Below are 26,946 nucleotides of genomic sequence, written 5' to 3' on the forward strand. Positions count from 1 at the left end.
TTCGTTCTGCGAGACGGTAATATTCTCGTCTGGATCGGCATCACTCTATGCTCATTCTCGTTATTTTTCATTCACAACACAGTTATTTTTATACACAGGCATTTACTTCCGAACGCGTTAAGAAGAGTCCGCCTCGAGTGGAGCTTTCGCTCGAGGTAATTTCACGGCGAATTCATCGTGGAGCAGATGAAGCTTTTTGCTGCGATTCACATAAACACACGCATCCCATGTCTCTTACGGAAATTAGAAATGAAGGTGGAATTGTCCCGAGCGGGGAGCAGAAAAAAGGGAGTAATTTTTTCTATCGTCACGCGGCGCGCGCTCAGCAGCGTGAACGCGCGTGGCTTAATTTCATCGCGCACGTGCCAAGGGTACAAGTAAATAAAACACGCGCATAAGAGACGGAGAAAAAAGGGAAGAGCGAGGAGGGACGATCTGTCCGTTCCTCCCCGCTCCCCGTCTGTTCTTTGCTCGTCGTCGACGAAACGCGGAAATCACCCTTGGGCGGCTCGTTCGTCCGCGTCGTCGGCGGGAACTCTGTTCGTCGTTTCGCTCGCAGCGATTTGCTCGTCGAAAGAAGCGCTTTTAATGCACACACGCCAACCTCTCATGGCGGTGGAGAAATGTAAACGCGGACAGGCGACGGGGGGATGATGTCTCGTCGACAAGGGTTGTAATACACATCGCCCATCGACGACTACGGATGTGTGCACAGGCCGTCCCTTATTTTGCAGCCTTTGAGTGATAAATATCTCGCCGCTATTTTTGCTTCCTTTATAATAGAACACAGCGGCTCACTCTCTCTCTCTCTCTCTCTCTCTCGATATAATCGCGCAGGGGATTATCGATTGTGTTATCTTTGATGAAGCTTCTCGCTTTTTTACTTTTCATCGCGTCGAATCACGTTTGATCGAAACTCGTCGTTTTTTCACGCTCGAAAAAAGAGGGTAGAGTAGAAGGAAAAAAAAAGATCGAATTCCCGATTTTCAGGGGAACTCTCTGTGGCGCATTTTCACTTCTCACTTCTCTCTATCGCGGAACGATTCGTCACGATATCCCTTCGTGCGCGCGAATTCGCGCGGCCAAGTGGCCGCGATTGAAGTGTGTCGCTCGTCGATTAATAGCGACTATCGCGTTTTCCCCTCATTTTTCCCCGCCACGCTTCGGCATTCGCGAACGGCCGGCAACAGGGACGCACGTAACCGCGCGTCAAGAGCGCGGCGAGGAGAGAGCTTTCAGCGAAATCAATTCCGGACACGGAAGAACCGACGCGACGACGCGCGCTGTGCGTCCACTGAGGAAACAAAACAAAAGTGCTCGCTCGAGCATGGAAACTCGACTCGAGAAATCCGCGCAGCGATAGTTTGCGCGGGGGAAATTCTTGGGATCGCACACGACGAGATCAAACGCGGGCTGATCTCCGCGGAGTGCAACGAAGTCGTCAGCTCGACGAGGGACAATGAGCCGAAATGAGGCGACCGCGCGCGCGACGAAAAGATCTTTTCCGTCGCACGAGAGAAGTCGAAATGAAAAGAGGAAAAATCCGGCGAAAGGCGAGAGTCGCGATCGCTTTCGCTCTTCATTGTAAGGGACGGATGTTCGGGTGGCTTCGAGGTTTGTGAGATATCGGGGGAGGGTTTCCGGTCTCTGGACACCGGTTACTGCGTACCATGGACCAACAGGGACGCCGTGCGGGACGTTTTGGCGGCATCGTTGCTCGCCACGCAAGTATAGTTGCCGTTATGCGCGGTAGACGCGCTCTGTATCCTCAACGCGAGATCAAACTCGCCGATATGATGAGTGGTGGCTTCCCGCGGCTTCAACGGCCTGCCATCCTTCAGCCAGGTGATCTTCAGGGGTGAATCGCCCTCGCTGACCGCGCAGGTCACGTGCACCCGCGCGCCCGCCTGGATATTGGCGGGAAAGCTAAACGGATCGATCTTAGGTGGTACTGCAAATTACAGGAAGCACTAGCTTTATTTTCAGGTGGCGACGACGTGCGTCGTCGTCCTTGTCGTCCTTGTCGTCGTCGTCGTCGTCGTCGTTTTTGTCGACGTCGGCATGGTCGAGGTGTCTAGCGTCGCGTCGCGTCGTGCCGAAAGGAGCGATTGAATCGAGAGGAGTAAGAACCTGCGAAATGTTCCTTTCACGTGTATTTGCGGCTGCGAGTGAACGGACAATTGTTTATGTAATATTCCGACGCGCCGTGCAAGCGGAAGAAGCGATGCTACCGCATGTGCCGCATGCTGGTCGGAGAACGTTGCACACTGGACCAGCTCCAAGTCGTAGGGTAGCATTGATTCTTTCGCTCGTGAGTTGTCCTTCGTTTCTCGCTTGGAAATCATTCTCCGGCAAAAAGATCCGGGCAGCGTGTTTACGCCGCATGACTTACGGCATTTGTCACGCGAGGTTCAACATGGTTATGGAATATATATATCGTTCGTGGAATATTAAAAAATCTACACACGTAAGTGTGCGCACAGACATGCGTGCTGCGCGAATGGCTTTAGCAGCTCGATGTCCTCTCGACTCAAAGGATATTGGTCACCGGTGTGCATGAGCGAAGCTCACAAGACTGTGTGATCCGACATTCTCGGTAATCCTCGCAAACACATTTCATCACATATCCTACCTGCGTGTTTTGCTCGACGTGATGATCGCAGCGTAAAAATCATGCATCTAAAATGGTCATTAGTCCAAGAGGAGATGTCAAGATAACATAACCGATCCGCAAGCGGTATATCTGCGCATCTGTTTCCTCGCGAAAATATTTACGAATTTAGCGAATAATAAATATTTATATAAATAAGTATTTATATAAATAATAAATACTTAAGATACCAGATCAACCCTTACTCGATGGAACAACAGTCTCCCCGAGACGAGATGAAGACGAGTGAAAGATTCAAATCCGAATTGTATCTTTTATTGCCGTCGCGGTAGAAAAAGAGAGATATCCGATCTTCGTGAGTCCCTTTAAAATGAGACCAGAGACTTACAATGCCGAATCTCCTCAGCAATATCTCGTCTCAATTGTCACACGAATTCAACAAAACCCGAGGGAGCGAATGCGTCTTTGTAGGCAGGTTACTTACTAACCCAACGACAATCGCGCTTGTAGCTTCCGCTAAACGCACCGCGACGGCGATAAATTTACAGACACGCGTATTTCATAGACAATACGAATAAACGCGCACGGAAGTCCTCGCGAAAAGTGATTTATCTCCCGAAATACCTCGCTTCGAGGGGGAAGTCTTACGGAAGTCGAACGGGGAGAGGCATCCACGTGCGCGAAAACGGTAGAAACGAAGCGGCCGGGATTTCTTTTTAAATCATAAAGAAAGCTCCCCTCCGTGCGCACTCCGTCATACGAGGAGGAGGCAGAAGAATCCCGTTCGATCTCGGAAATAACGCGCACTTGAGGTACTTCCGTCCTACTCCTATTGTACTACCACGCGGCGACTCACCACTATTACACGCGCGAAGCGCTACAAATTTCCCTGCGATGATCGGCGGGGTGACGCGTATCGAGCGAGCGGAAAAGGGAGAAAGAGGAATGAGAGAGAGAGAGAGAGAGAGAGAGAGAGAGAGAGAGAGAGAGAGAGAGAGGGAGGGAGAGACAGAGGAAGAAAGGCAGGGGGAAATTGTCGTGCTTCGAAATAAAAATCTACATTCGATAAAATGCTCGCTCTATTCCGCACGTAGCTATCAATTTAAAATTCTGATATACCATCAAAACGGTCTCTCAAAGAAAAGAAAGATGCGTCCGCACCGTATTTCATCTCGGTGCGTATCCGAGCTCTTTTATCAAACGCTTATCCGAACTCGACGTATCTTGTTCCGCGCGACTTCTAAATTTTGACGTTGGATACAAAGCGATCATCTCGCTGTTTCATAAGTCGCGGTTATATTTCCCTCGCGGTTCGCGGGTTCGAGGTTCGAGCGTTAAGAGCTTCATAAAAAATCGGAGCTTCGCGGCTTTCGGATTTAACGGCGAGTCCGGGCGCGTGCGGGGTGTGATGTATCGAGCGATTTCTTCCGATAAGTCGACTCGACGTCCTGGGCTTTTCATCGTGAAAGCCTTCGTCGCGATTACGACCGTTGCCGTGCGCGACTTTGCGGCCCCGCGTGTGGACCGCGGGAAATCCCGATAGAACGGATCGACGTCGCTCGCAGGACACTGTTGTTCCAATTTAAACGGATAAAATCGGCGTGTACGGGCGTGTGCGGCGATAGAAAGGGAGAAACGAACAAACGTGCAGGAGCGAGAGACTTTACCTTTGACTTCTATGTGAATTGTCTGCGAGTCGGAGCGACCTTGCTTGTTCTTCGCGGTGCACGTGTACGCGCCGCGATCGGTGCTGCTGTCGACGCGATGCAGCACCAGCGTGCCGTTCTGAGATACCTCCTGACGTCGACTGGTCGGCAATATTTGACCATCTGCGAGGAGAAAATGCATCGTCTCAAACGTCGTGACAGCCATCCGAAGAATGAAAATATCGACGAGCTTTCAAATTTCCGCCGGATCAGTCGGAGCGCTGGCGAATATAACGAGTCGACAACAGTTTAACAAAATACTTTTATGTCGCGTGTCACTGCGACGTTAACGTCCGAGCGTTAGTATATCGCACAGTCTCTCAATCAATTTATTATATCATACAGTTGACATAATTTTGCAAAATTTCAGACGTATGAAATTTTTGTCAAGAGAGCTTCGCACACGACGTCGCTTGCCAAGCGATTTTGCAAGAGTATCGCTTCTCGCCTCGGCGAAGAAGCGCAGATTCCAATTGAATATGGAAATCGTAGCTTACGAAAACAGGACGCTTCGATTTAAATTATGCATTTGCTTTGCGCCGCGTGCGTGGCGCGATTCGCGCGACCGTGGCGCTGCGGAAATGTGGTTTTCCACTGATTTCGCGCCACATTGGCGACGTCACGGTGCAATCGCCTGTTCAATCCGCTTTCATAGCCCGCAACCGACTTTGAAATTGTCAGAGCGAAATCGCCGCGGCGTATAGGCGTGTTCTATAGGTGAATCGGCAGGTGTAAACGCACCTGGTAAATAATTATACCTGAATCGAAATTTTTCACATCGAGCTAGAGAATTTCCACCCGAATACTTACGACATCGTCTTGATAAGAACGCTTCGGACGTCTCTCTCTCTCTCTCTCTCCCCCTCTCTCTCTCTCTCTCTCTCTCTCTCTCTCTCTCTCTCTCGAAGATTTAAAGTGTATTGATAGCGCTAATCCTTATTTTTCGCTCTTATTGAATTCCCAACAAACACAGGGAAAGAAAAGAAAATAGCAGAAACGATGAGAAATTTGTTATTTTATTTAGCCACTTACCGTATTAAAACCGTATTAGATTATTTATATTTTTAGATGATATTTTTGTAAACTGCCAGGAAGGAGTGGAGAATATGCGGCTTATTTGCAACATCAAAGCGCGACAATAATTCGTGATTATATTTCGACTAATTGTCGATCCTTCGATTTCGACATTTGCGGATGTAACGCGAAACCAAAATATCAATTCCGATTTAATCGTGCCTCTCCTCCCAATTGGAACGCGCTATTTCACGTTGCATTATTCGACATTTTCCTATATCTTTGAAAGCCACGGATATATTTCAGGTGGCCAAGTTGTACGGCGAATCGATAAATCTTCCCCGACTGCCGGATATTTTCGTGAGTCCTTAAAAAGCATTGTGTCCGTAGTGTTTAATGGGCCAAACGGCCGTGGGTGGTCGCGCGTCGTCGCGACGCCGACGACGGAGGTTGGGGCGGAAAGTTGGTGCAGCGATCGTTCGAAAGTTTCGCGAAGTCGAGTTCATCATTACGAGGAGGAACGCTGGAAGTTCGTCGCCTCGGGACGACCGCGACCTCGGTCGAAATAAAAGGGTTCCTCCACCCTCTCGGTATTGCTCGTCGCTCTTCTTTGTCGAGGGGCGCTGGAAGGCCGGGAAAAGCTCGGAAGAAGCTTGCAGGAATGCCGTTCGCTCGCTCGCTTGCCTCGAGAGAGACGTTCCGCGAGGACGAGGGAAATTCCACGGCGTGGCGTGACTTTTCCGGTGGCCTAAGACGCGGGGCCTAAGGCGCGGCTGTTAACTCATTTACGTATCCTTCGCGACGTCCCGAGTTGAATTTTCATTTCCGTAGTCGTTAAATTCCGCTGGCCAGCCTCTTGATTGAACAAATACAAGGCAACGCGTTAAAGAGCGGAGATAAACTAAGTTAAGCCATCGGAGCGCTGCGAACGCTTACGAGCTTTCGGTGAAAATTATCAGATCCCGCATCTCGCAAATTTATATTTGCGTTCGAGAAAACAAAAGCATATTTTACCGAAAAGTACTCCGCGTGTGCACAGTGACCGTCCGTCGAGAGGCTCCGGCTCAAAAGCACTCCGCACTCAAAGGGTCAAAGTTGGAACCGCGAGACCGCGTTTGCGATTCACCCGATAAAACCGCGAGGTAATCGCGCGGCGTGCTGCTGCGCGATATTCATCGCAATTTCGCACTCCGCAAGTTCGAGTGCGAGCTCGATCGAGAGCAACGAGGCTCGGCAGTTCACGGCTAAACGAAAAAGCAGCAATTGTCGGCGGTGAGAAAGCGGTAAGTTCTCGAGGTAAGAAGAGAGACGGAGTTATCGAAATGCGTTTGGACCGCGCGCGTGGAACCGCGCGACAAAGCGGGCCTCTTTAACTCTTTAACGCCCGATCTTTTTTTTTATAAGTGTTTTAAGAATAAAATTTGAGTTTTTTTGAAGTGACAATCAAAAAAAAATATCAGAATTTTATATCTACGAAAAACTACCTTCTAAATAAATGAGTATATGAAGTTTCCGCTTTTCGTTCGTTGGTTTCGTTAGTTTGGTTCTTTTTATCGTTCGTTTTTTGTTTATTGGTAAATATCACTTGGATCCTAAAAGCATATACGAAATGAACAACCTATACAGAGAAAAATGAAGGGTAATCTATACGACGTAACTCTGACAGTCAGCTTGACATTTTTCAGCTGAAACTTTATTATGTTTGTGAGTGAAGTTTATCATTCAGAGCGTCAAGCTTACTATTTCAGAAGAATATCACTTATAGATCACCATTTAGATAGTCAATCGTCCCTTCATTTCTCGCCGCATAAAAAACTGTAGGTCACCAGGTTTCACGAAAATAGGTTGATTTTTTTATTTTCGTGTCCATCATATTGTTACGTCCTGTGGACTCCGCGCACTCTAGCGCTTTTTTGATAAATGAGGAAAATTGAATTTATTATTACTTATTATATGGCTGGATGCGCTCAGGCATGTTACCGCACGACGCGATCTCTGGAAGTTTCGATGCTCTGGAAATATTAACAATCTTGAACCAACTCCGATCTTGTTTCCCACACGCTTAGTCAACGATAACAGTATCGCGACATCCTTCTTAGAAATATCGATATTTCCTTCTTAAGATTGCTGCCACGTTTTTTTAAACAAAAGACTCTCGAAAACCTCTTATTGCCATATGCATCCTATCTCCTACAAAGTTATCTTAAAGACACTGCAACGCATTTTTAACCCCCACCTCTAAAAAAAACATTCGAAGCACAGTCCTATGACCATATTTGGGCATGAAAATTAGATTTCCGAAACAATTCCCTAAAACCCCACTCTCTCAACCGAGCTGACGTTTTGAGAAGAGCCAAAAGGCCAACTCGACCGACCCGCAGCCAGGAACAGAAGCTTCTTTTCAGCACCCCTTCAGGGTTCTCCTAACAGCCTAGCCTATTAGTGGCTTAAACAGATCAGTGTTTCTTCAGTCGTTAATTATTCTGTGCAACGATCTCGTGCATTCTTGGATCATTGCGAGCAATCCTGCCGAAACCAGCTTCCTATTCTTGGCGCAGAACTTGAGTCATCCACCCTCGCAGACCCGCAGCACTCTTTATTACACTCTTCATTTCCGACAAATAGCGTAGATCCAGCAGTAAGTTATTTACACTTTCTTTTACTTGAGTGACCCCTTTCCTTTCACTTTTCTTCTTTTCTTCTCTCCCTTTTCCTTTCCTTTCCTTTTTCTTGCCTTTTTGTTTGCCTCTTGGCATCCCTCCTTAATTGTGAAATCCGGTGTCAGTGGTCCAATCTTGTCGATCTCAATCGGACATAACGAACACGGAATTTTACTCAGACTGCGATTGTTTATGCATACGTATGTATACGTACACATTATAAAATCTTACAAATTTGATTTCATTGTGAACTTCCGCTTAATCATCAATAAAACAAGTTATCTGTAATTGTAAGCCAATCACGTTTTCCAACTAATTATTCTCAACAAAAAATTCTCCCTTCCCTCAACTGTCGCTCACGGTCCTGTCCCAGGTAAAAGGATTCAGTTCCTTGATCTAAATAAAGGACCACCGACGTACGTCCGCGCCAGATAAAGGGGTCATTCCGATCCTTGATCTGCACCGCAGACTTGCGAGTACGTCGGAGCTTGTGAAAGCAAGCGTCAAGTTGCGTTCCTCCTCCAGGACGTAACAATATTGGATTCGCCATTTTGAATTTCACATTTTGCATCTGAAAAAGCTTCCAAATGTATAAAATTATAACAGATATCAATATATTGATTTATAGTGCACTTCTAGATGTCAGTAACAATGCAGTGACTATTGCCTACTTGGAATTTGAACAAAACATGTTATCATTAAAACTGAGCTAAAAACAGACTAAATCGAATCTGCATACAATCTATATACCATTTTTTAGACGAAGAATTCACCTTTATAGCAGTGTAAAAAAACGAAAATATCACCTTTTTTGACTAAGTCATGGATTCTTCAATGCGTTTCTGGTAACTATAGTTACCAGTAGGCGTTAAAGGGTTAACTCGACTTTGTCGGCCCGCGTTCGTTCCGTGAACAATCCGGCCGGGCCGCGTATTGTCATTCGCACGTACACGACAGTAGTGGCCAATATGTCGAGCGACTTGTTTAGACCGTACTTATATACGTCAATATCTCGACTCACAGCGGATAAGAGACGTTATTTTATCGGCCAAGAAGCACGGAAGGGGGAATAGAAGAAAGTCGGTAAGAGCAAAACGAGCTTGAGATACGCGGCTTTCGGCGGCCAGAGTTTCTCCGCCAAGATGGAGATATCGAAGTATCGGGACGGGATAATATAAACCCGGCGGGTGAAATTGAGACGAATATAATGCAACGGCGCATCGCGCGTATATCACCGGTGCGTATTCGAAACCTCTGACGGTCTTGATGATGGCAGTCTCGCGTTCCAAGCTTTAATGAAGTACTTCGACTTTCGGGGATAGAACGCACAGGGCGTGAGAAGTCAATAATCAATATCCGTATCGTGGAGGTTAATTATGTCTTGAAATTTTGCCAGGATTTTGATTACAGGCACGCGACTTTGGCCGAATTATGTCGAATCGATTTCGTAAAGTAGCGCAATAACGAACGTGCAATATGTAAAATGACGATGTGAAATAAACAATTTATGTCCTTTGAAACTGTCCACACGAGGATTTTTACCTTGACCTGACTTGAGTTTTATAAAAAAAAAAGCAACGTCGCAAATGCAAATATATTCCTGTAGCATAAGTATGAGATAACATAAAATATACAAAAGCGCACAAATTGAATAAAGTTGCCACAAGCTTATCGGAATGTAATTTTCCACGTCGAGACGCGTCGTAATTTCTCGATAACCAAAGAATCAAATAATTCAATTTTGCGATAGAGATCACATAGGGTACAGCAAAACTCGTCGAAAAAGCGCAATGAAATAACAATGAAAAAACCAAAATTTATGGATAGAAACAACGTATCGCGACATATCAAGCTCTTCATTCGACCAGCAGTGCAAATCAATAGTAATTTAATAACCATCTATTGCTGCTGCAAAAAAGATTAAGTATTAAAGGGTTGGCGCGAATGTATCGCATTATAACCGCGATGTAAATTTGTTACACAGCAATAATATGAAATACTTTGCTGTTCATTCATCCATTCGTTTAAATCAGTCAATTTGTACAACTAATGTAATTAACGAACTGAAAAAAGTATTATGTATACGTATGTAGTAAGTATTATATGTATGTATGTACTATATATATAATATATATATATATGTATATAAATATATGTATATATGTGCACGTGTGCGCATATATGTGTATAAAATTCTCCTTCAGTTCGTTAATTACGTCAATTTGTAAAATCGATTAATTTAAACGAATACGTGGATAAACAACGGCGTTTGACATTGCTGTGTAATATAATAAATATACATGCACATGTCTCTTGTACATAATATCAATTTTTTCAAATTCTTCAGATGAATGTCGAGAGACGAGGTAGCTACGTAACCGCCAAGAATGTGTATAAAATTCTCCTTCAGTTCGTTAATTACGTCAATTTGTAAAATCGATTAATTTAAACGAATACGTGGACAAACGACGGCGTTTGACAGTGCTGTGTAATATAATAAATATACATGCACATGTCTCTTGTACATAATATCAATTTTTTCAAATTCTTCAGATGAATGTCGAGAGACGAGGTAGCTACACAAGGCAAGAATGGTGAAACAAAAAGCGCCGCCGATTGACACGAGATAGCGAACCTTTTTCCCAGGTGATGCTGGCGATCGGGAAGCCCGCGACGGGACACTTGATGACGGTCGTCTCGCCGGCCACTGCGGCATAGTTGCCCATCGCTCGTACATGAGGCAGCCCGTAAATATTGAGCCGAGCTGCGTGATGCGCTCTCGCGACGCGGTTCACCGCCGAACACCTGTACTCGCCGCCGTCCTCCACGCGCACAGCGCTTATGTTCACGTGGGAGATCACGTCGCCGTGCACCGTCACGTACTGGCCTATCATGAATCTGCAAGCAAATCGCCGCTGTTCCGCTAGCCCATTCTCCGTGATCGCCAGCCGCGATTTCTCCCGCTGACTCTCGAGAAAACACGTTCACCAAACTTCCTCTACGAAGCGCTTCGGTATTGTCGACGTACCAGCGTCCATGTCGCTTTATTCGTTGTGATTCATATTCGAATTAAACGTTAGTACGTGGGGCGAGAGGGGAGGGAGGAGGGACGCGCGAGTAAGAGCCCCAGGAAACATTCACGTTGCACTTTTCTCGCCCTCGAAATTCCGCCTTTGCTCCCTCGAGACGCGAGATCCCCTTGCCGCGTCGAAATTATTCTTATCGCGACCCGCTCCCGGCGATAATCGGCTGGCGGAAACCGCGGGAACGCGGAATTACAACCCCGTCGTGGGTTATGCTCAACTTACACGGGCGTCCGTTAAATCCATCGCTCGGAATCGGCCGGCTTTTAAAAACGTCCAGACTGAACACCGTGATTGGTAATTTTCCTCTCAATTGGTTCAGAGAATCGAAGCCCGCGGGGGCCTATCGGGCTCTCTCACGGGATCCGCCTCCGCCGGATGGAAGCTCCGTATACCGATTTCCCGACAATCTCGCGTAATACCCCGGGGTTAATAACCGCGAATAATCCCACGTACGTCGTTCGTCCGATTTTTGGTGCCATAAACTTCCACATCGGCGAGAAGACGGCGAAACGCCGCGCCGGCTAGATCGAGTTTCGGGATTGTGTCGCGCTCGTCGCTCGCGCGCGAGCGCGCGCGTGCTCCGTCTCGCGAGAAGAAACACCGAGCGAGGGAAACTGCTTGTCCTACCTGTCGTTCTGCGGAAGAGGAAACCCGTCCAGAGTCCAGGAGAAGTGCGGCGTAGGGTTGCCCATTGCGATGCACTTCAACGACACCGACGGACCCGGCTGCATCGTTTGCTCGATGAACTTGTACAGCAGTTGAGGCGCTGCGTCTATAAAGTGAGACAGATTTGTTGCTATCGGGAGGGAAACGTCGCGGAAGAAACAGAGAGGAAGAATAATAGATCGAAAGGAAAGAACTCAAATATGGAGACTTTGAGATAATGAAGAAAATTGACCGTTACGCTGATAAAATAGCGAATTAACTCCAATTGATCTGTGAAACCAAGTGTAATTATTATTCGTTAAAACGCTTAATCGTTAAAACAGTTAATGATTACATTCGGTTCCTCGGCAGGCTCTTGCTTATCTTACGTTTCGTACATTTGTTTAATTCCCCGGAATCGCAAAATATGCAGGCAAGTCAAAGTGCTGCTTGAGATATCTTCTTAATTTGTGAATCTAGAATGCGACAGTGATGGCAGTTCAAAATAACGAATTGTACGACAGCTTGAAGTTTATTCGCACATGGGTTTTTCTCTCGCGAAATGTCTCTCTCCTTCCTCCTGCTTTGTAGAAGCTTGGAAAACATTTTTAGGCTTCCATCGAACAGTGAAGCCATCGTCGATGCGATCTTCTCGCATCACCGATTGACAAAGTGCCGGTAGGAATGATTAAAAATCGCAATGATTTTACAATAACAGGCAAAGCATTCACTTTCTTCTCGGCGAATTGCCCAACAATATTACCACAAAGGCAAGCCGCATCAGTGCGCAGCGACCTGCATTTGGAATTTCGAAATTGCGGCACGCCTCGCTTAAATCCACCCTGTATATACGCGCATAACTCGCACAACCAGCGCGGGAATATTCGTGGAAAATCTCCGTGCGATAGTCGGGATTTTCTTCAAATTTACCTCTCTCGGAGAGAGAGAGGGAGAGAGAGAGAGAGAGAGAGAGAGAGAGAGAGAGAGAGAGAGAGAGAGAGGGAGAGAGAATTTCTCTTCAGACTGTTCTACAAGTATATTCTCCATGCAAACACTATCTCCAAACAAGCGCGATTCCCGACCGAGCTAGACAAAGATCTACCAATAAATTGTAGAGGCTATATCGGTAAATCTAAAACTGATCACGAGATTACTCCTATTAACCATAAATCTCAAAGTCTCGCCCTTTTCAAATTGTCGGCACTTTTGAGTCGATGGACAGATGCGACATTCAACGGGATCGGGAGAGAAACTCCACCTCACTCGCTAACTTGTCAGAAATAAAATCTCTCATTCGAAACAATCGAGAATTTACTCAAAGTCATAGTTCTCGTCTCGTTTCAAATTACGTACAATTAATTGTATTACAAAAAAGATCGATTCGCTGGCGGTTGACGAAAGCAGTAGCGGAGCGGGATGAAGGACAGGTGTATTTAAGAACATTTAACAACAACAACCAGTCGAGCTTCTTGAGACTCGACGAAAATCGACAATCGGCACAGTCAAGACGCAGAAGCGAATACAGCAATCGGAGCGAATTGGTTACAGGCGAGGCTGGAGCACAGCGGACTCACTCTTCAATTTCGAATGAAAATACTCACTCGACGAGGGCGCAACATTCAGCCGGTATGAATGAAAAGCGGCACCCGGGTGCCGCTGGATTTTTCGCGGCTTTCGGCGAAATTCAAGGAGCGGAAGAACGACCTCGGCGATCCCCCCCGAGCCAACACGGAGAACGCGAGAGAGCGGCCTGCTGCGCTCGCGACGAAACGTCGGCTTTTCACGCGCCGCGCTCTCGCGCGCACCTGAATCAGGTGCGTGCCGACGCGCTGCGCGCACGCATACTACGGTGGCCTGCGGCGGGCATCGGCGTGGAAATGGCCCTGGCTCGCCGCAAGGCGGAGGTATTATGCACGCAACATTTACATGACAAGCCCGATGCGCGCGGGCGGAACTATCGATCTGCGGTTTGACGCCTGAACTCGAGTGCCGCCCGGTGAATTAACCCCAAATTATAGAGCCGACAATAACCCGGACGGGCGCAGGTTGAAGAGGCGACGGCGAGGGCGGTTCGGCAGGCTAGGTAGGTAGAGTAGGTAGGTAGGTAGGTGGGTAGATATAGTCGGCTTCGTTGGTTGGTTCGAGGCGGCTGTTTGCTCACGGTGTAAATCAGAATGCGCTATTGCACGCGGCTTGTGCCACGCCCCGGTTTTGCGAGGTCCGCGCGCATTATCGCGCGGACAGCGCGCCGTCGTCATTGTTGCCGCCGTCAGCTCGACGATGAGTCGAGTCAATTGTATTTTCACCGGGGCGAGGGCGGTGCAGCGAGAGATAGAGGGAGAGAAAGGGAGCGAGGGGGCGAAGGGAGAAAGAGAGAGGGGGAGAGAGAGAGAGAGAGAGAGAGACCATCCCTCCACCTCCGTACACACAGGGTCGCTGTGTAACCGTGGAAATTCACGGATTGAATTTCCGAGATGTGCACAAACCGGATCTCCGAAATGTGTGGAGTGGATTTACGAAGTGTGTGTGATCGAGTTTCTAAACGGCGACGCCCGCGCCGCGGCGAGACGGGGGTGAGATCCTGCACTTGCCGGCTCTTCCAAGGGGAGGTCTCGTGCCCGCACGCGGTAATCCACTAGAATCTCCGCGCTCCGCGACAATTAATATATCGTCTCGTTGCTTCTAACATTCTCCTCGCAGGGATTACTGGCGAAGACACAAAGCGCGCGCCGGTTCGAGTTTCGGGCTGGGCTGAAAATAGGATCTGAGACTGACTTTTGAGTTCGATGACAGCGTGAGCGAAAGCGGCACAAATACCATCCGCGTCAGACTCAGTCTGGTTACAGGCTATTTCCCTTCGCGATGAATCCCTCCGTCTGGACTTGGCTCCATTAAGGAAAGACACGATTTGCGCTCAAGAGAAAGCCCAACCTTCGCTCGCTCGTCACTCAAAGACTATTAACGGCGGTCCCGTCCGAAATCAGTCTGCGCGCGGACTCGATCAAAGGACCCGTGGCTCCATTTTTCTCCGACACGCAACAGCGTGAGAGCGTCTCTCACGCTCTCTCGCTGTCGATGCGCGATGCACAGTATGTCGACAAAATAACGGAACTTTTTAAATAAAAAAAAAAGCAGTTAGTTATTTTGCCAAAATTATTTCTTTTTGTTCAAAATACATCCCTTCAGCATCAACACCGCTGGGCACGTTCAACCAATGTTAGTATAGATTTTTTTATGTCGTTTCTCGGAATCGCCTCAATGACCCTCGTTACGGCTTCTTGGACTTGTGTAACACTGTCATAAAACGTTCCTTTCGTGGCCAGTTTGAGTTTCGGGAATAGGAAATACACACACGGAGATAAATCAGGCGAATACGGAGGCTGTTGAAGCACACAGACTTGTTTTCTCGCCAAAAATTCACGAACAGCGACGGTCCAGTGAGTGTGGCGCATTATCGTGCGACAAAAACCAACTTCCCGGCGCTCGATATTCGGGCAAAATTTCGTGAATCATGTCTTTGACCGTATTTAATTCCTCCGCTATCCATCTCACAGTCGAGTTCGCATCGTAGGCGATCATTTCACGCACTTTTTCCACCAACTCGTCGCGATTTTTTTTTCTCTGGCCGACCTGGCTTTGGGTCGTCTTCCAAAGCATCACGACCGTCCTGGAATCGCTTATACCACTCGAACACACGTGTACGGGATAAACAATCATCACCATAAACTTTTCTCATCGATTCAAATGTTTCTGTAAAAGTTTTACCGAGCTTGAAACACAATTTAATATTAGCTCTTTGCTCCATCGTGTTTTCGTGAAGTTTCTGTGAGGTGACAAAAGGTACTGTCGCTTTAAGCGCTACAACTTCGCAATCCGTTGATCGATTCTAACGATGGCGGTCTCGTTTTGTAGAGGAGATATACAGCTTTCAGATTGTATATTGTTTCAATAGATGGCGTTAGTAGTTTTCTTTAAATTTAAAAAGTTCCGTTATTTTTCCGACATACTGTGCATCTATCCAGTTTGAGCGGGCGATACACACGTCGATCGTGTGTATCGCTTTCACGCTTTTGCCGCCGATCGACATAATCCTTGGATGCAGATTTGCAGCGGCCGTGCGCGATTCACCCCGACGCGGTCGCGTCGCGAGTGCATCCGCGCGACTTCGCCGCGCGAGCGATTATTCGCGAGCACGCGCGCGTCGCGCTATTATACGCCAGGCTTTGTGTCATTAATGCATGTGGACAACGAACAGCAGTCGCGATTCATCGCGACCGCGATGCCTGGGACGCCCGAGCGGTAGGAGGGCGATGATTCCTCGTTATTTACTGGGCCGGGCTGGGCGCCGCGCGATTCGACGAGCGTGTCGGTGCGCCGTAAACAAAGTGGAAGTTTGCCAGGATCAAGGCCGGAAAATTTATTTAACTCCGCGCATGGGGCCGGCCCGAGCGTGTTTAATATCGCGTTATCGTGACATTCACGCGGAAGGGCGTAAAGAGCATCGCGCCCGCCGATATTGTCCGCGCCGCGCCAATCACGGCGTAATCGGGGGAGGAAGAGTATATCGCCGTGGTTGTATCAGCGGGTTGTTTAAAAGAAAGAAAATCGATGTTGACGCTATTACGCGTCCAAGTCGAGCCGCCGGCGCCGTCGCTTGCCAACCGGTAATAGCCGCGCCAACGTGTAAATATTATTAAAGGGAAAAAGGAGCAAAGAGATATCGTCGAGCGATGCGGGTAGCGCAGAATTTTCGTGGAGATTCATCGAAAACATAGCTTGACGCGAGACACATCATTGTTCTCAATCAATATCATACAGAGAACAGAAAAGTGTTGAGACAAACGTATTGTATTTTAAAGCGCTGTTATCTTTCTATAAACTGTTTTGAGTCGGGGAACGAAGAAGAGAGATATTATAAGATCATTAACACCGATTAACACCTCAAGCTCTGACGAGCGAGCTTTATGCAAATGGTCGCGTTATAATTAATATCTACATGACGAGTAAGAATAAAAGCAGATATACGTATTGCCTCGCACGAGTACAAAGGCGAACGTAAATTCGGCCATCACTCGCTGATGCGCGGCCGCCTTATACATATATATTACGCTCCCTTCGCCTAATCTAGCAAGACACAGCGAATCGCTAATCCGGGATTAGTTAAGCCCGACTATCGGTGTGCCCGAGGCCCTATTACATCAACGTCGGTTAGCACTAACCGCGGTTTAAAGCTGCCCTCTCTCCATCAGCATTATACCTGGATTCGCGTCCCAGAAAGAGAGGGGAAATTGTTAAGTGGAATTAGCTACTCCAGATCGTGGACGCGGCAGTCAAGACGTGAACACGTGACATTGAGGGGGGGGGCTGGCTAATGATTTTTCATTATTATTATTACCTTGACTTTTTTGCTGTTAAGAGACACTAAAAGCGTCTCGTATGAAGCCGTCGCGGCGTTTTATATCTCGCTTCTCGCGCGGTTCCAGCCTTAATCGAACGATACGATACGGCTGCTTGCGATTAGGGCGCACGAAACGGCTGCGAGAGACGATGGAGTACCGAGAAGAGGATTTGATTCGATATAACAGTCGATGTAAAAGTTCCAATAAAACTGCCGCGGTAAAGCTGGAAGAATGCCAGAGCGGCCCGCCTTCGATCATCACTCACTCTCTCTCTCTCTCTCTCTCTCTCTCTCTCTCTCCTTAAAGGGGGTTGTATGACTTTCCTCGCCACGAAACCCGCGATGATATCGGAAAACATTTTATTCGTTGTACGATACAATTTGAAAGATGTACATACGAAGAAAAACGAAGCGCCCACATCTTTTTGAATTTTTTTAGATTCAATCGTACTTTGAACTCTTGTTCGCCTCGAGCCTCGATCCTTGAAATTATTTCACTCGTACGCGGACAAACACCCCATCCCCATCCATAATGCATGAGGCACAATAATGGATGCACAATAAAGTCGCACGCAATCTCGAATTTACATGAACGCGCAGGCGTTCGCGCGTTTCGTGTACTCCCGCAGTGTATCGCCGCACGTAAAAATCGGTCGTTAAAAATTACAATCGCGACGGTGAAGGACTTCGCTTTCGGCGGCGACGCTGATTCAGTTACATTTTCATTTGGCTCGCGCTCAAAAGTGCCTATTTCGTCGTGAATCAGCAGTTTCCCACCTAGTTTCGCCGGCGCGTCCCATTGCGCGCGTTCCTTTGTTCCATCGAACGAATCGTGAAAATACCAGCGGCAACAATTCCCCCCCCCCTCTCCTCCCCCGCCCGCGAACCGTATATATTTTCCTCTCTCACCCCCCTCGCGATTCGCGTCATCACTCTGTCCCAGCTTCCCGCCAGTTCCAACGTGGTTTACGATCGTTACGGAACGTCGTCTCTTTGATTCTTTCCTTTTTGTTACGTAAGAGGATTACCGCGCTGTCCAATTATTTCGCATTTCGCATTTCGCAACGACAATGACGACGACGGCGACGACGACGATGACGATACACGCAAATCGCATTAAAACAAACTCGCAAATTGCTCGAGAGGGCCTCCAAGCAACACTCGCGGCGAATGAAGCGACAGTTTTCGTGAATGAATAAATCGCGCGCGAGAGTCGTGACTTGCACTTTGACTAAATATGCATCGCAACGAGTACACGTGTATACGTTATATTCTCGAACAAATATATGGCACAGCAGAATCGCGGCTTACTGAACTCATATTGCGAGCTCATATCGCATTTGAAATAATTTATTTTTATTCCCCCTCTCTCTCTCTCTCTCTCTCTTTCTCTCTCTCTCTCTCTCTTCCCCTCTTTCGTTCTCTCACTATCTCGCTCGCGCCCACGTGGAAAAGGAAAAAGTCGGAAAATGCCAGTCGGGATGCGCCAGTGTGCGTTACCGACGATTTAAAACGCGATCTCGCCGTTCCATCGGCGTACGCGCCCGCGGGGTGTTCCACTTTTCGATGCTGCCGGCAGCTTTTTCACTGCGATATCATTTAATTGCGATAAAAACGATCCGTGGAATTTTCATATATTCCATTTGCAAAAAAGGCGAAATATTTCGGACATTTTGTTTGCGAATTTGATGAGCGATACTCCGATTTATCAAACACACGTGTGAAAAAGGAATTGGATTTCAGTGAATAACGAATAACCTATTTAGTATACATTAAAGCGGACACCGGTCGGAATTGAAGGAATAACAATGTCTACGTAACTCCAATTTCTTGTATGGCTATTGTTTCGACGTAGGATGTCTGCGTATAAAGGCGAAATGACAATCCACCGAAGGAGACGAGGCTTTTTATGCTTATCTTCATCCAGAGTTCGAAGCTTTGGTGGCTTTATCTGCGTTTACAAAAGAGAAGGATTTTTCTAAAAAAGAGAGTTTTAGAGAAATGTGCGCGCGTGTGTGGTTTGAATAATTCGCAACGTCTACTCGATCGTTTCACAGACGATCTCATTCTAAGCGTCACAGAAGTGACTGACTTGTACTACTTTTCAGGAGCGCAATTCGACAAGCTTGTTCTTGAGGGCTTTCGTTCTCTTCGTTTAATCTTCTATCAAATTATTTATATCAAGCTCAATTGTATTCTATAAAAATTTAGAATATTTACGAGACATATCTTCGATACCAGTCGGATAATTTCATTTATAATTCGTTTAATCGGGACGAGGGAAACAGCGAGGACAAATGCGACGGTCCGACAGCTCGCATTCGTTCTCGCTCGCTTCGTGTGCGCAGTTACCTTAAGACGGCTGAGAAAGCGACATCGGTCGTTTAAGGTAATGGATTATGTCGCGCGAAAACACCGTCCTCGTTTCAGCCGAGTTTAAAGACGACGACGACGACGACGACAACGCGACGATGACTGCGAGGATGAGAACGACGAGGACGGAATATTCGCGTCCAGCTCGCCATTCGTCTTGGCCCGCGTCTTCGTGCACGCAGCGCGAAACTTCTCCATGCCCGTTTTCACCGTTCATCCTCTTTCTATTCTCGTCGATCGACCAACCGACCGACCGACCGACCGACCGATCGAGCGAGCGAGCGAGCGAGCGAGCGCACCACCCTCGTCCACCCTCTTTTTCCTTCACCTCTCCCCGACTAAGACAAATGGCACGTATTTATTTCGCGGCACACCGGCTAGTGGATTTCTCCTTTCTCCATTATGCATCGCCCTCATTAAGCATTTCTTTCACTTTTTCCTTCCCTTTCATCCCCCTTTTCGTCTTGGGGCAAGCACAAGCAATGTTTTCCCTTCTCTCCGTTAAGCCCTTTGGCGGATTTTGCCCGCTCGGAGGCATCGCGCTCCCCCACGTTGATCTGTATGCGAATGCACAGGCACGTCGCGAGAACGCCTAAGTTCGGAACAATCGACTCGCGGCGATGAAGGAATTCGATTGCACCTATTGAACGAGGGCTCGGTCAGGTACGAGGCGGAGAAAAGGGTGATATACGTCCCCGAGAACGCCCCCGGACATTTCTCTCGCACGTGCGGGAACCTTGGACTCGGACGGCAATTTCCGGGCTTAATTCTTAAATGCATGATTTCGCCGATTCGTGTGAAGCGTGTGTGTGCGCGCGCGCGCGCGCGCACGCGCGTCCGTGTATAAATACCACTCTTTTGTTGGAAATTAACATTTAGTCGGCGTAAAAATCAACAGAAGGATTTAAAATAATTTTTTCGTTCGTTGAAATACGGCGCGAATTTATTGTCGGAATTCGGCGATATTGGACACGTAAAATTTCAATGGAAGGAAATACAGACGAAATTATATATGGTCTGTCGGAAAATCGCGGCGCTATATGATTTAAGAGTCAGCCGACGCCGAAAAAATATACCCGATACGGAAAATATTTAATCATTGGCATTGCTTCGAAAGTTTTTCGCTCGAAGAGAGAATTCTTCATGAAGATTATTCATGTTTCCTCCGCTCGTTAAAATGTATTCGCTCACTCTCGTAGTTCGCGTATTTGTGCGAATTACGAGATATCGACAAATACTAATTAATATCGCAACTTTGATACTTCAAAGTATTTATCTTTTCGCTTGTTTAGATTTCGAAACAGATTGGCTCTGGTTCTTTCATGCTTCTCGTCCTCTATGTTCTCTCCTTGTACATTGAATAATTAATCCACGGTGCGTTGGAAATACACTTTATCCTTAATTAAAAAAAAAAATATCGCCATTTAGTACCGTAATAAGGCGGCTTCCGGAAAATGCGTCTAGGTATTTAAGGAGACTTACTTTAGAACAGCCGGTAAAAACTAAGTAAGGTCGCAAAAAAGTGAAAGAAGGAGAGAGAGAGAGAGAGAGAGAGAGAGAGAGAGAGAGAGAGAGAGAGAGAGAGAGAGAGAGAGAGAGAGAGAGAGAGAGAGAGAGAGAGAGAGAGAGAGAGAGAAGGGACAAAACTTCGGCAATAGAGAGTCTCTCGCCCCTCAGTTAATGGTGTACCGTTAATAGCCTTAATTTAGCCTTATTATTTCCCGGAGGAAACTTTCATAAAACTTTCGCGAAAGTTACGCGGAGGCTCGCGTACGCGCACGCGCGCGCTTATGTTAATCCATCCCCGACTCGTGTGTGCTTCCTCAAACACACTCGCTATGCATGTACACTCGGGATATCTCAAGCATGTCCCGGTTTACGTGCCTCGGACGAAAGCGAGAATTAGAAGCGAAATTAAAAGAAGAACGCGCATGATGTACAAATTGCGTCTGCGCGGCGCAAAAAAAGCATGACATTTAACTGCATATTCGGCGTAACTTGCTGTAAGCTCAAATACATTTTCGAAATTCAGCGAATTCCCCTCGCTGATTCTTGAATGTTAATTAATTTAATTTATAACGGCTCGCGTGTTTTCGGCAAAATGATATTCGACAAACTATATTCGATAAACGGTTCGTACGAAAACAATGGCTCTCGGTTGCCTGCGACTATGTAGGGGGAAGGTCCGATTATATTCGTGGAGGAAGGCAACGCGCGCGCGCGCACAGGAAGGAAACGTGAGGGCGAATTTACCTCCCAAGCGTAATTCGGCCGTGGCTTGCACCATCTCGTAGTCGTTTTTGGCGAAGCACTGGTACATCCCTTTGTCGTCTCTCACGATGGAAGATATGCGCAACGTCGAGCCGTCGTTACCCGTAATTTTGCTCCTACCCGAAGATCCTTCTCTCACCGGAAGACCGTCCTTCGCCCACGAGATCACCGGATGTGGCTGACCGGTGACGGAGCATTGAAACTCCGCATCCTTCCCTAGGTCCACAGTCACCTAAAGTCCACAGGAAATACGCTATATGCTAATATCCTGTGTAATATTGTATAATGTGTTCTCGTAGTAATGGCAACATGTAACGCGATATCATTATTGATATATATTTAATACTCGCCCTGTAATATAATACAAATAAAAATTAATGCACTATACACGCGTAGAATATCATATAATATTTGCGACATTGATTTCGTCATATTTTATGTGTAAAGTTTAATGTATATCGTAGAATATACGTGTACGTGAGGCATGATGTATAAAAAGAATTCTTTTTATCATCAATCAATCGCGATTTGCAAATTTCAATTTAAAAAAATTTTTTAAATAAACTTGCAAGGTGTATGAGGGAAAAAGAGGGGGAGAAAGAACGAGATACAGAGAAAAGGGGAGGAAGCGTAGCTTCGGTTTAGCGAAAGCCTGCGCAACAAGAGTATCCTGAGAGCGGCAGGATGAAAGAAGTTTTAATCGGCAATTATTCAGTTGGTACAATTAGAAAGTCGACGAGAATATGATCTCCGTGCGGATTCGCGAGTCTACATCCGGTTACATCGGGTCGTAATGCGCGTACCGACGAGAAGAGTGCAACTACACAGTCGCCGTATATCGAATTAGGAATTGGACGAACGCGCCTCTACAATTAATTCAAGTGGCTCGCTGGAATTTCCAATTCCGCATTCGACAAGTTAATTTAATCATCCGCCCTTTGAACGCGCGTCGTATCCGTCGCTGTATAAAAATATCGGCGTAATTGAAATGCAGATTAATAATAAAACCGTTTTTTCGGCTCAAGAAGAACTCGCCGGAGTGATTGCAAATTTTCTTCCCTCCTATCGGACAAACATTCCATTAAACTCCACACACACACACACACCGCATCCTCCGCAAATAATTAGATATTAATCCGCAACTCCGATAAACGAGTTTCTCGTTATGTGCCTGACAAGATGTAGACTCGCGCCTCCAACGATATCCCCACCCTCAATATTCAATATCGTGTCAAAGCTATCGTAATCCAATGGGTAATCATAACGAGCGCGCTAACGATCGCACTAGACCGATCAGAGCTATTCTACACTTAATTGAATGCTGCGGGGGGTAAGTAGATAAGACCATGCGCATTCAGACAGGGGTGAGTATTAGAGATTCGCGGAATAATATGAGGTGATCCATTAAATCGGCCTCCCGCGGAATTTCCATATCCATCTTGAGCCGCTTAACTTGACGGCGATCGAACGCTCGGGATCCTTTGATCCGGAGTAGAATCGGTCTTGCGCATTATTAAGGATGCTCGTTTACTTCAAGGGAAAGGGGGGAGAGAGAGAGAGAGAGAGAGAGAGAGAGAGAGAGAGAAGGAGGGGAGGAAAAGGAGAGGGGCCAGGGGAATGAGACAGATAAGCCAGGGAGGAAGAGGAGGAGGAGGAGGAAGTGGATAGTGCATTTCGATTATGCAGCGTGCACGCTTGAGCGCGTGCATACGTGTGCACGGTAGGATGCAGCTGCATCGTGCTGGCTGCATCGCGTTAGATGCATCGCCGTTGCAAATTCCGCAGCCACTTCGACCAAGAATTCCCGAACGAAGAGCACTTCCAGCTGTCCGACGCGCCCTCGATCTTGATAAGCAAAAAGCATCTTCGTGACGCGATAAACAGACTGAGAGTTTGCGAGAATCAGCTGCTTAACTTTTTCATTTACAGTTCGACGGAGAGTACTTGAATTATATAGGGAAACGTTGATGTTTACGAAATTGAATTTCGATGATATTGGAGCTTTCATTCTAATCCAATCAAAGTCGTATACGTGGAATACAAAACTACCGTCAGAAGTGTAGAAAAGCGACGGCACGACGTATTTTCACCGAGTGTCGTGCTGGCGCCAAAAGTTAAAGTTAATTTAAAAATCGTTATACGGCGCAACAATGACTGAAAATGATTGAATTGTATGGAACTCGAGTAGAATAAGCTAGGACTACCGTTATAAGTGCAGTAAGTCGACGGCACGACATATTTTCACCGAGCGTCGTACTGGCGCCAAAAGTTAAAATTAATTTAAAAATAATTATACGGCGGAACAATGAAAATGGTTGAATTGTATGGAACTCGAGTAGAACAAGCTAGGACTACCGTCATAAGTGCAGTAAGTCGACGGCACGACATGTTTTCGCCGAGTGTGTGTGTGTGTGTGTGTGTGTGTGTGTGTGTGTGTGTGCCGTGCTGGCCGCCAATATTTAAAATTATACAGAATTGTTAATTGTTGGAGTTCTTTTCTGAACTGCTTCATAGTTATAGAATTAGAACTAATGGGAACTCTCGTCAAAAAGCCTATTATTCTTCGGCTTCTTGTACTTGAGAGGAGACTGTGTCGTGCTGAAACGTGAAGTCAGCATATTTTTTCAATTTCGATTTTTTGGTATTAAGAATACGGAACTTTTTTTTATTTTTATCAGAAACTGTAGAACTATGAAAAATGCTACTGGAACTAACATCGTTTTTTAATAATTTTTAAAACGTCGTGCTAACTTTACAGACAGGCTCTTTTTAACACATTGCGGACCAGATATTTTATCGCTAACCCATACCCAGTAACCCCCCCTGCTTATGTCTTCGTTTCAAATATTTTTGAATACCTTGCGGTTTGTTAGTAGTTAAAAATCATTGACACGTTTAATATTTATTTTCAACAATCTTCCACTTGAAATTTTTTTTTACATTTTTTCACCGTTACACAACTTTGGTGTTACTTTGTGAATTTGAAAGTCATAATTATCCTCACAAGTATCTATATTATTTTCATCATCACTTGGTATTTCCGACAAATTGTCCGCTAATATTTATTAAATGGTTTAGAAAATTAATTCACGTCACAAATCACCAAAAACCTCAACTATTGCCACTTGTTACTGCGTTATAACTGCTCTTAATTGATATAAAAAATGCAAGACATCTCGTCAATCGTCCCGAGAGATTATAATTTCTTCTCAAGCGATGGGGACAAATTATTTGTGTTGTAAATAAATTATGTTTATCGACGTTAGCTATTCCTCATTAGCATATTTTAAGACCACACGAATCACTAATAATTGTATAAGTTTTCACGCCGCGTATATTTGCACGATTTAGAAGCAATAAATGAATTAAATCCCCACATGCACGTCTCCGCATCAATTCGATGGATGATCCTGCCGGCCAGGAGTACGACGATCAGAGAGAGACGATGGAGAAAAGTATAATCTGCACGTTTGAAAATCGACAGCAATCGTTAAATATCATTAAGAGGATCCGCCGACGACCGCTTTGTTCCGCGATTCCATGGGAAACTTTCTTTCGAGAGGCCGTCGGCGAGACTTGGAAATATCCTTTGATACCGGACCTTATTCGGTGGCGACGATGGAGCGTGCGAAGGGCTGCAGCGAGAAAGAAAAGACCGCGACGCGCGCGGAGAGCGAGGCGAGGAAAAAAAGTATAAAATGGCCGCGCGATAGTTTCTCTGAAGGTCCTCGAGGAGAGACTCATAAAACGCGAGCTAAGACATCGGTTCCCCGTTTCACCCTCTTTCGACGAGTTCCTTTGTGGCCAGCCGTCTACACGTGTCTACCCGCGTGTATTTACGACACGCGTAGGGGACGCGTTGTTTCAATATAACAATAATGCGCATATACACATACACGTACGCACGCATGTACACGCACAGCCACACACACACACACACACACACAAGTGTAATGTACGTGCAATTCTCTTTGAAGCGCGCGCATCGCGCGGTTGTTAGATGTTTTTTTTTTCGGTGGAACAAATAAGGGGGACGCTGTTAAACGAGGGCGCGAGGGGATGTTCAATTCGCCTCGTTCCCGGCGAGTTTCTTGTGCGCCGCAAAGAAAGAAGCGGCGGCGGCGGTGGCTTCGCATTAAAACTGTAGGGTGAAATTAGAATTCGGGACTCGACAAAGACCGCGCACAATATTTCTGCACTCGGGGCAATGTACTCAGACGACATATTCGCGATGATGAGAGTAATCGGCGAAGGTCGTCATGTGAAAAATAATTATCACAATTTTACTTGCGCGGGCAAGCACATGGGCCCTTTTAGAAAAAAAGAGTAATGTTACACTGAATTTCAGTAGGCCGCATTCCGTGAAGAGGGCGATATTGCTTTTAGTTTAGCCGAGCGAAATACCCGTGCGAGGTGTTTCTCGGACGTTGCGCGTCGCAAGCATACGAAAATAAGATTCCGCGACCAGCGAATACCTGTTTTCCGTTACAGCGAACGTTATACCTTGAAGTCGCCGCAGCTAAAAGGTCAGTAGCCGTTTCATGAAATATCCTTCTCTCGTCGAATAAATGTTTATATTAATTTTCACAAAGCGGGGTGAAAGTGCGCGCGCGCGCGAGGTACGTATTTATATTTTATATTCGATATTCCTAAAGTAACGCACCGCTGAAATTCTTTGATACGTTCTTTTACGTTTAATATTAAACGCGCCGGGCATTACGTCGAAATTTGCCCAATCAAACGTAAACGCCAGTTTCAGCATCGTATTGTTCGGCTAATCACCTGCGGATGAAATGTCAAACGGCAGAAATAACTTGACAACGCCCTGGGATTTGTGTTGAAAAGCCTATGATGATTATTAATTCCGCCGAAGCGCCGGCAAAACGCGCCGTCGGAAGCTGCGCGCTGTGCGTGACAAAAAGCCGTGGTTTCCGCCAATAAAGCACGAAGCGGGTTTGACGCGCTAATGGAACAAAATTGCGGAGACGAAAGACAGTCGATACGTACGGAGTGTCCCGGATTAGCCGTGCCGCCATTCATTCGCTGCGAGTTCCTGCGAGCGAACCGAGAAGTCGATTTTTCCTTAATGGAATTACGGCTTAGTGGCTCTCGAGTTACGGGCGACTAAAAATCGCGCTCCCACAAATTAAATCGTGGAAATGTGTGAATGGATGCAAAAAAT

The 26,946-nt window shown here is 46.5% G+C and overlaps 1 protein-coding gene across 6 annotated transcripts in view; it reads right to left on the reverse strand.

Annotated features, from left to right (window-relative positions):
- The window catches only part of LOC105185180 (Down syndrome cell adhesion molecule-like protein Dscam2), a 195,387-nt gene that overhangs the window by 24,634 nt on the left and 143,807 nt on the right, over positions 1–26,946 (reverse strand). For 5 of the 6 annotated variants that reach the window (XM_025304935.1, XM_025304931.1, XM_025304932.1 and 2 more), the window contains exons 7-11: positions 21,747–21,996; positions 11,705–11,849; positions 10,627–10,889; positions 4,279–4,440; positions 1,670–1,951 (exon numbers count right to left, since the gene is read on the reverse strand). In XM_025304935.1, coding sequence (XP_025160720.1) covers positions 1,670–1,951; positions 4,279–4,440; positions 10,627–10,889; positions 11,705–11,849; positions 21,747–21,996 — 1,102 coding nt within the window. The remainder of the gene's footprint in view (positions 1–1,669; positions 1,952–4,278; positions 4,441–10,626; positions 10,890–11,704; positions 11,850–21,746; positions 21,997–26,946) is intronic. The other variant, XM_025304934.1, reaches the window with a different exon arrangement.

This window comes from Harpegnathos saltator, unplaced genomic scaffold (assembly GCF_003227715.2).
Source record: "Harpegnathos saltator strain DR-91 unplaced genomic scaffold, Hsal_v8.6 scaffold659, whole genome shotgun sequence".
Lineage (NCBI taxonomy): Eukaryota > Metazoa > Arthropoda > Insecta > Hymenoptera > Formicidae > Harpegnathos > Harpegnathos saltator.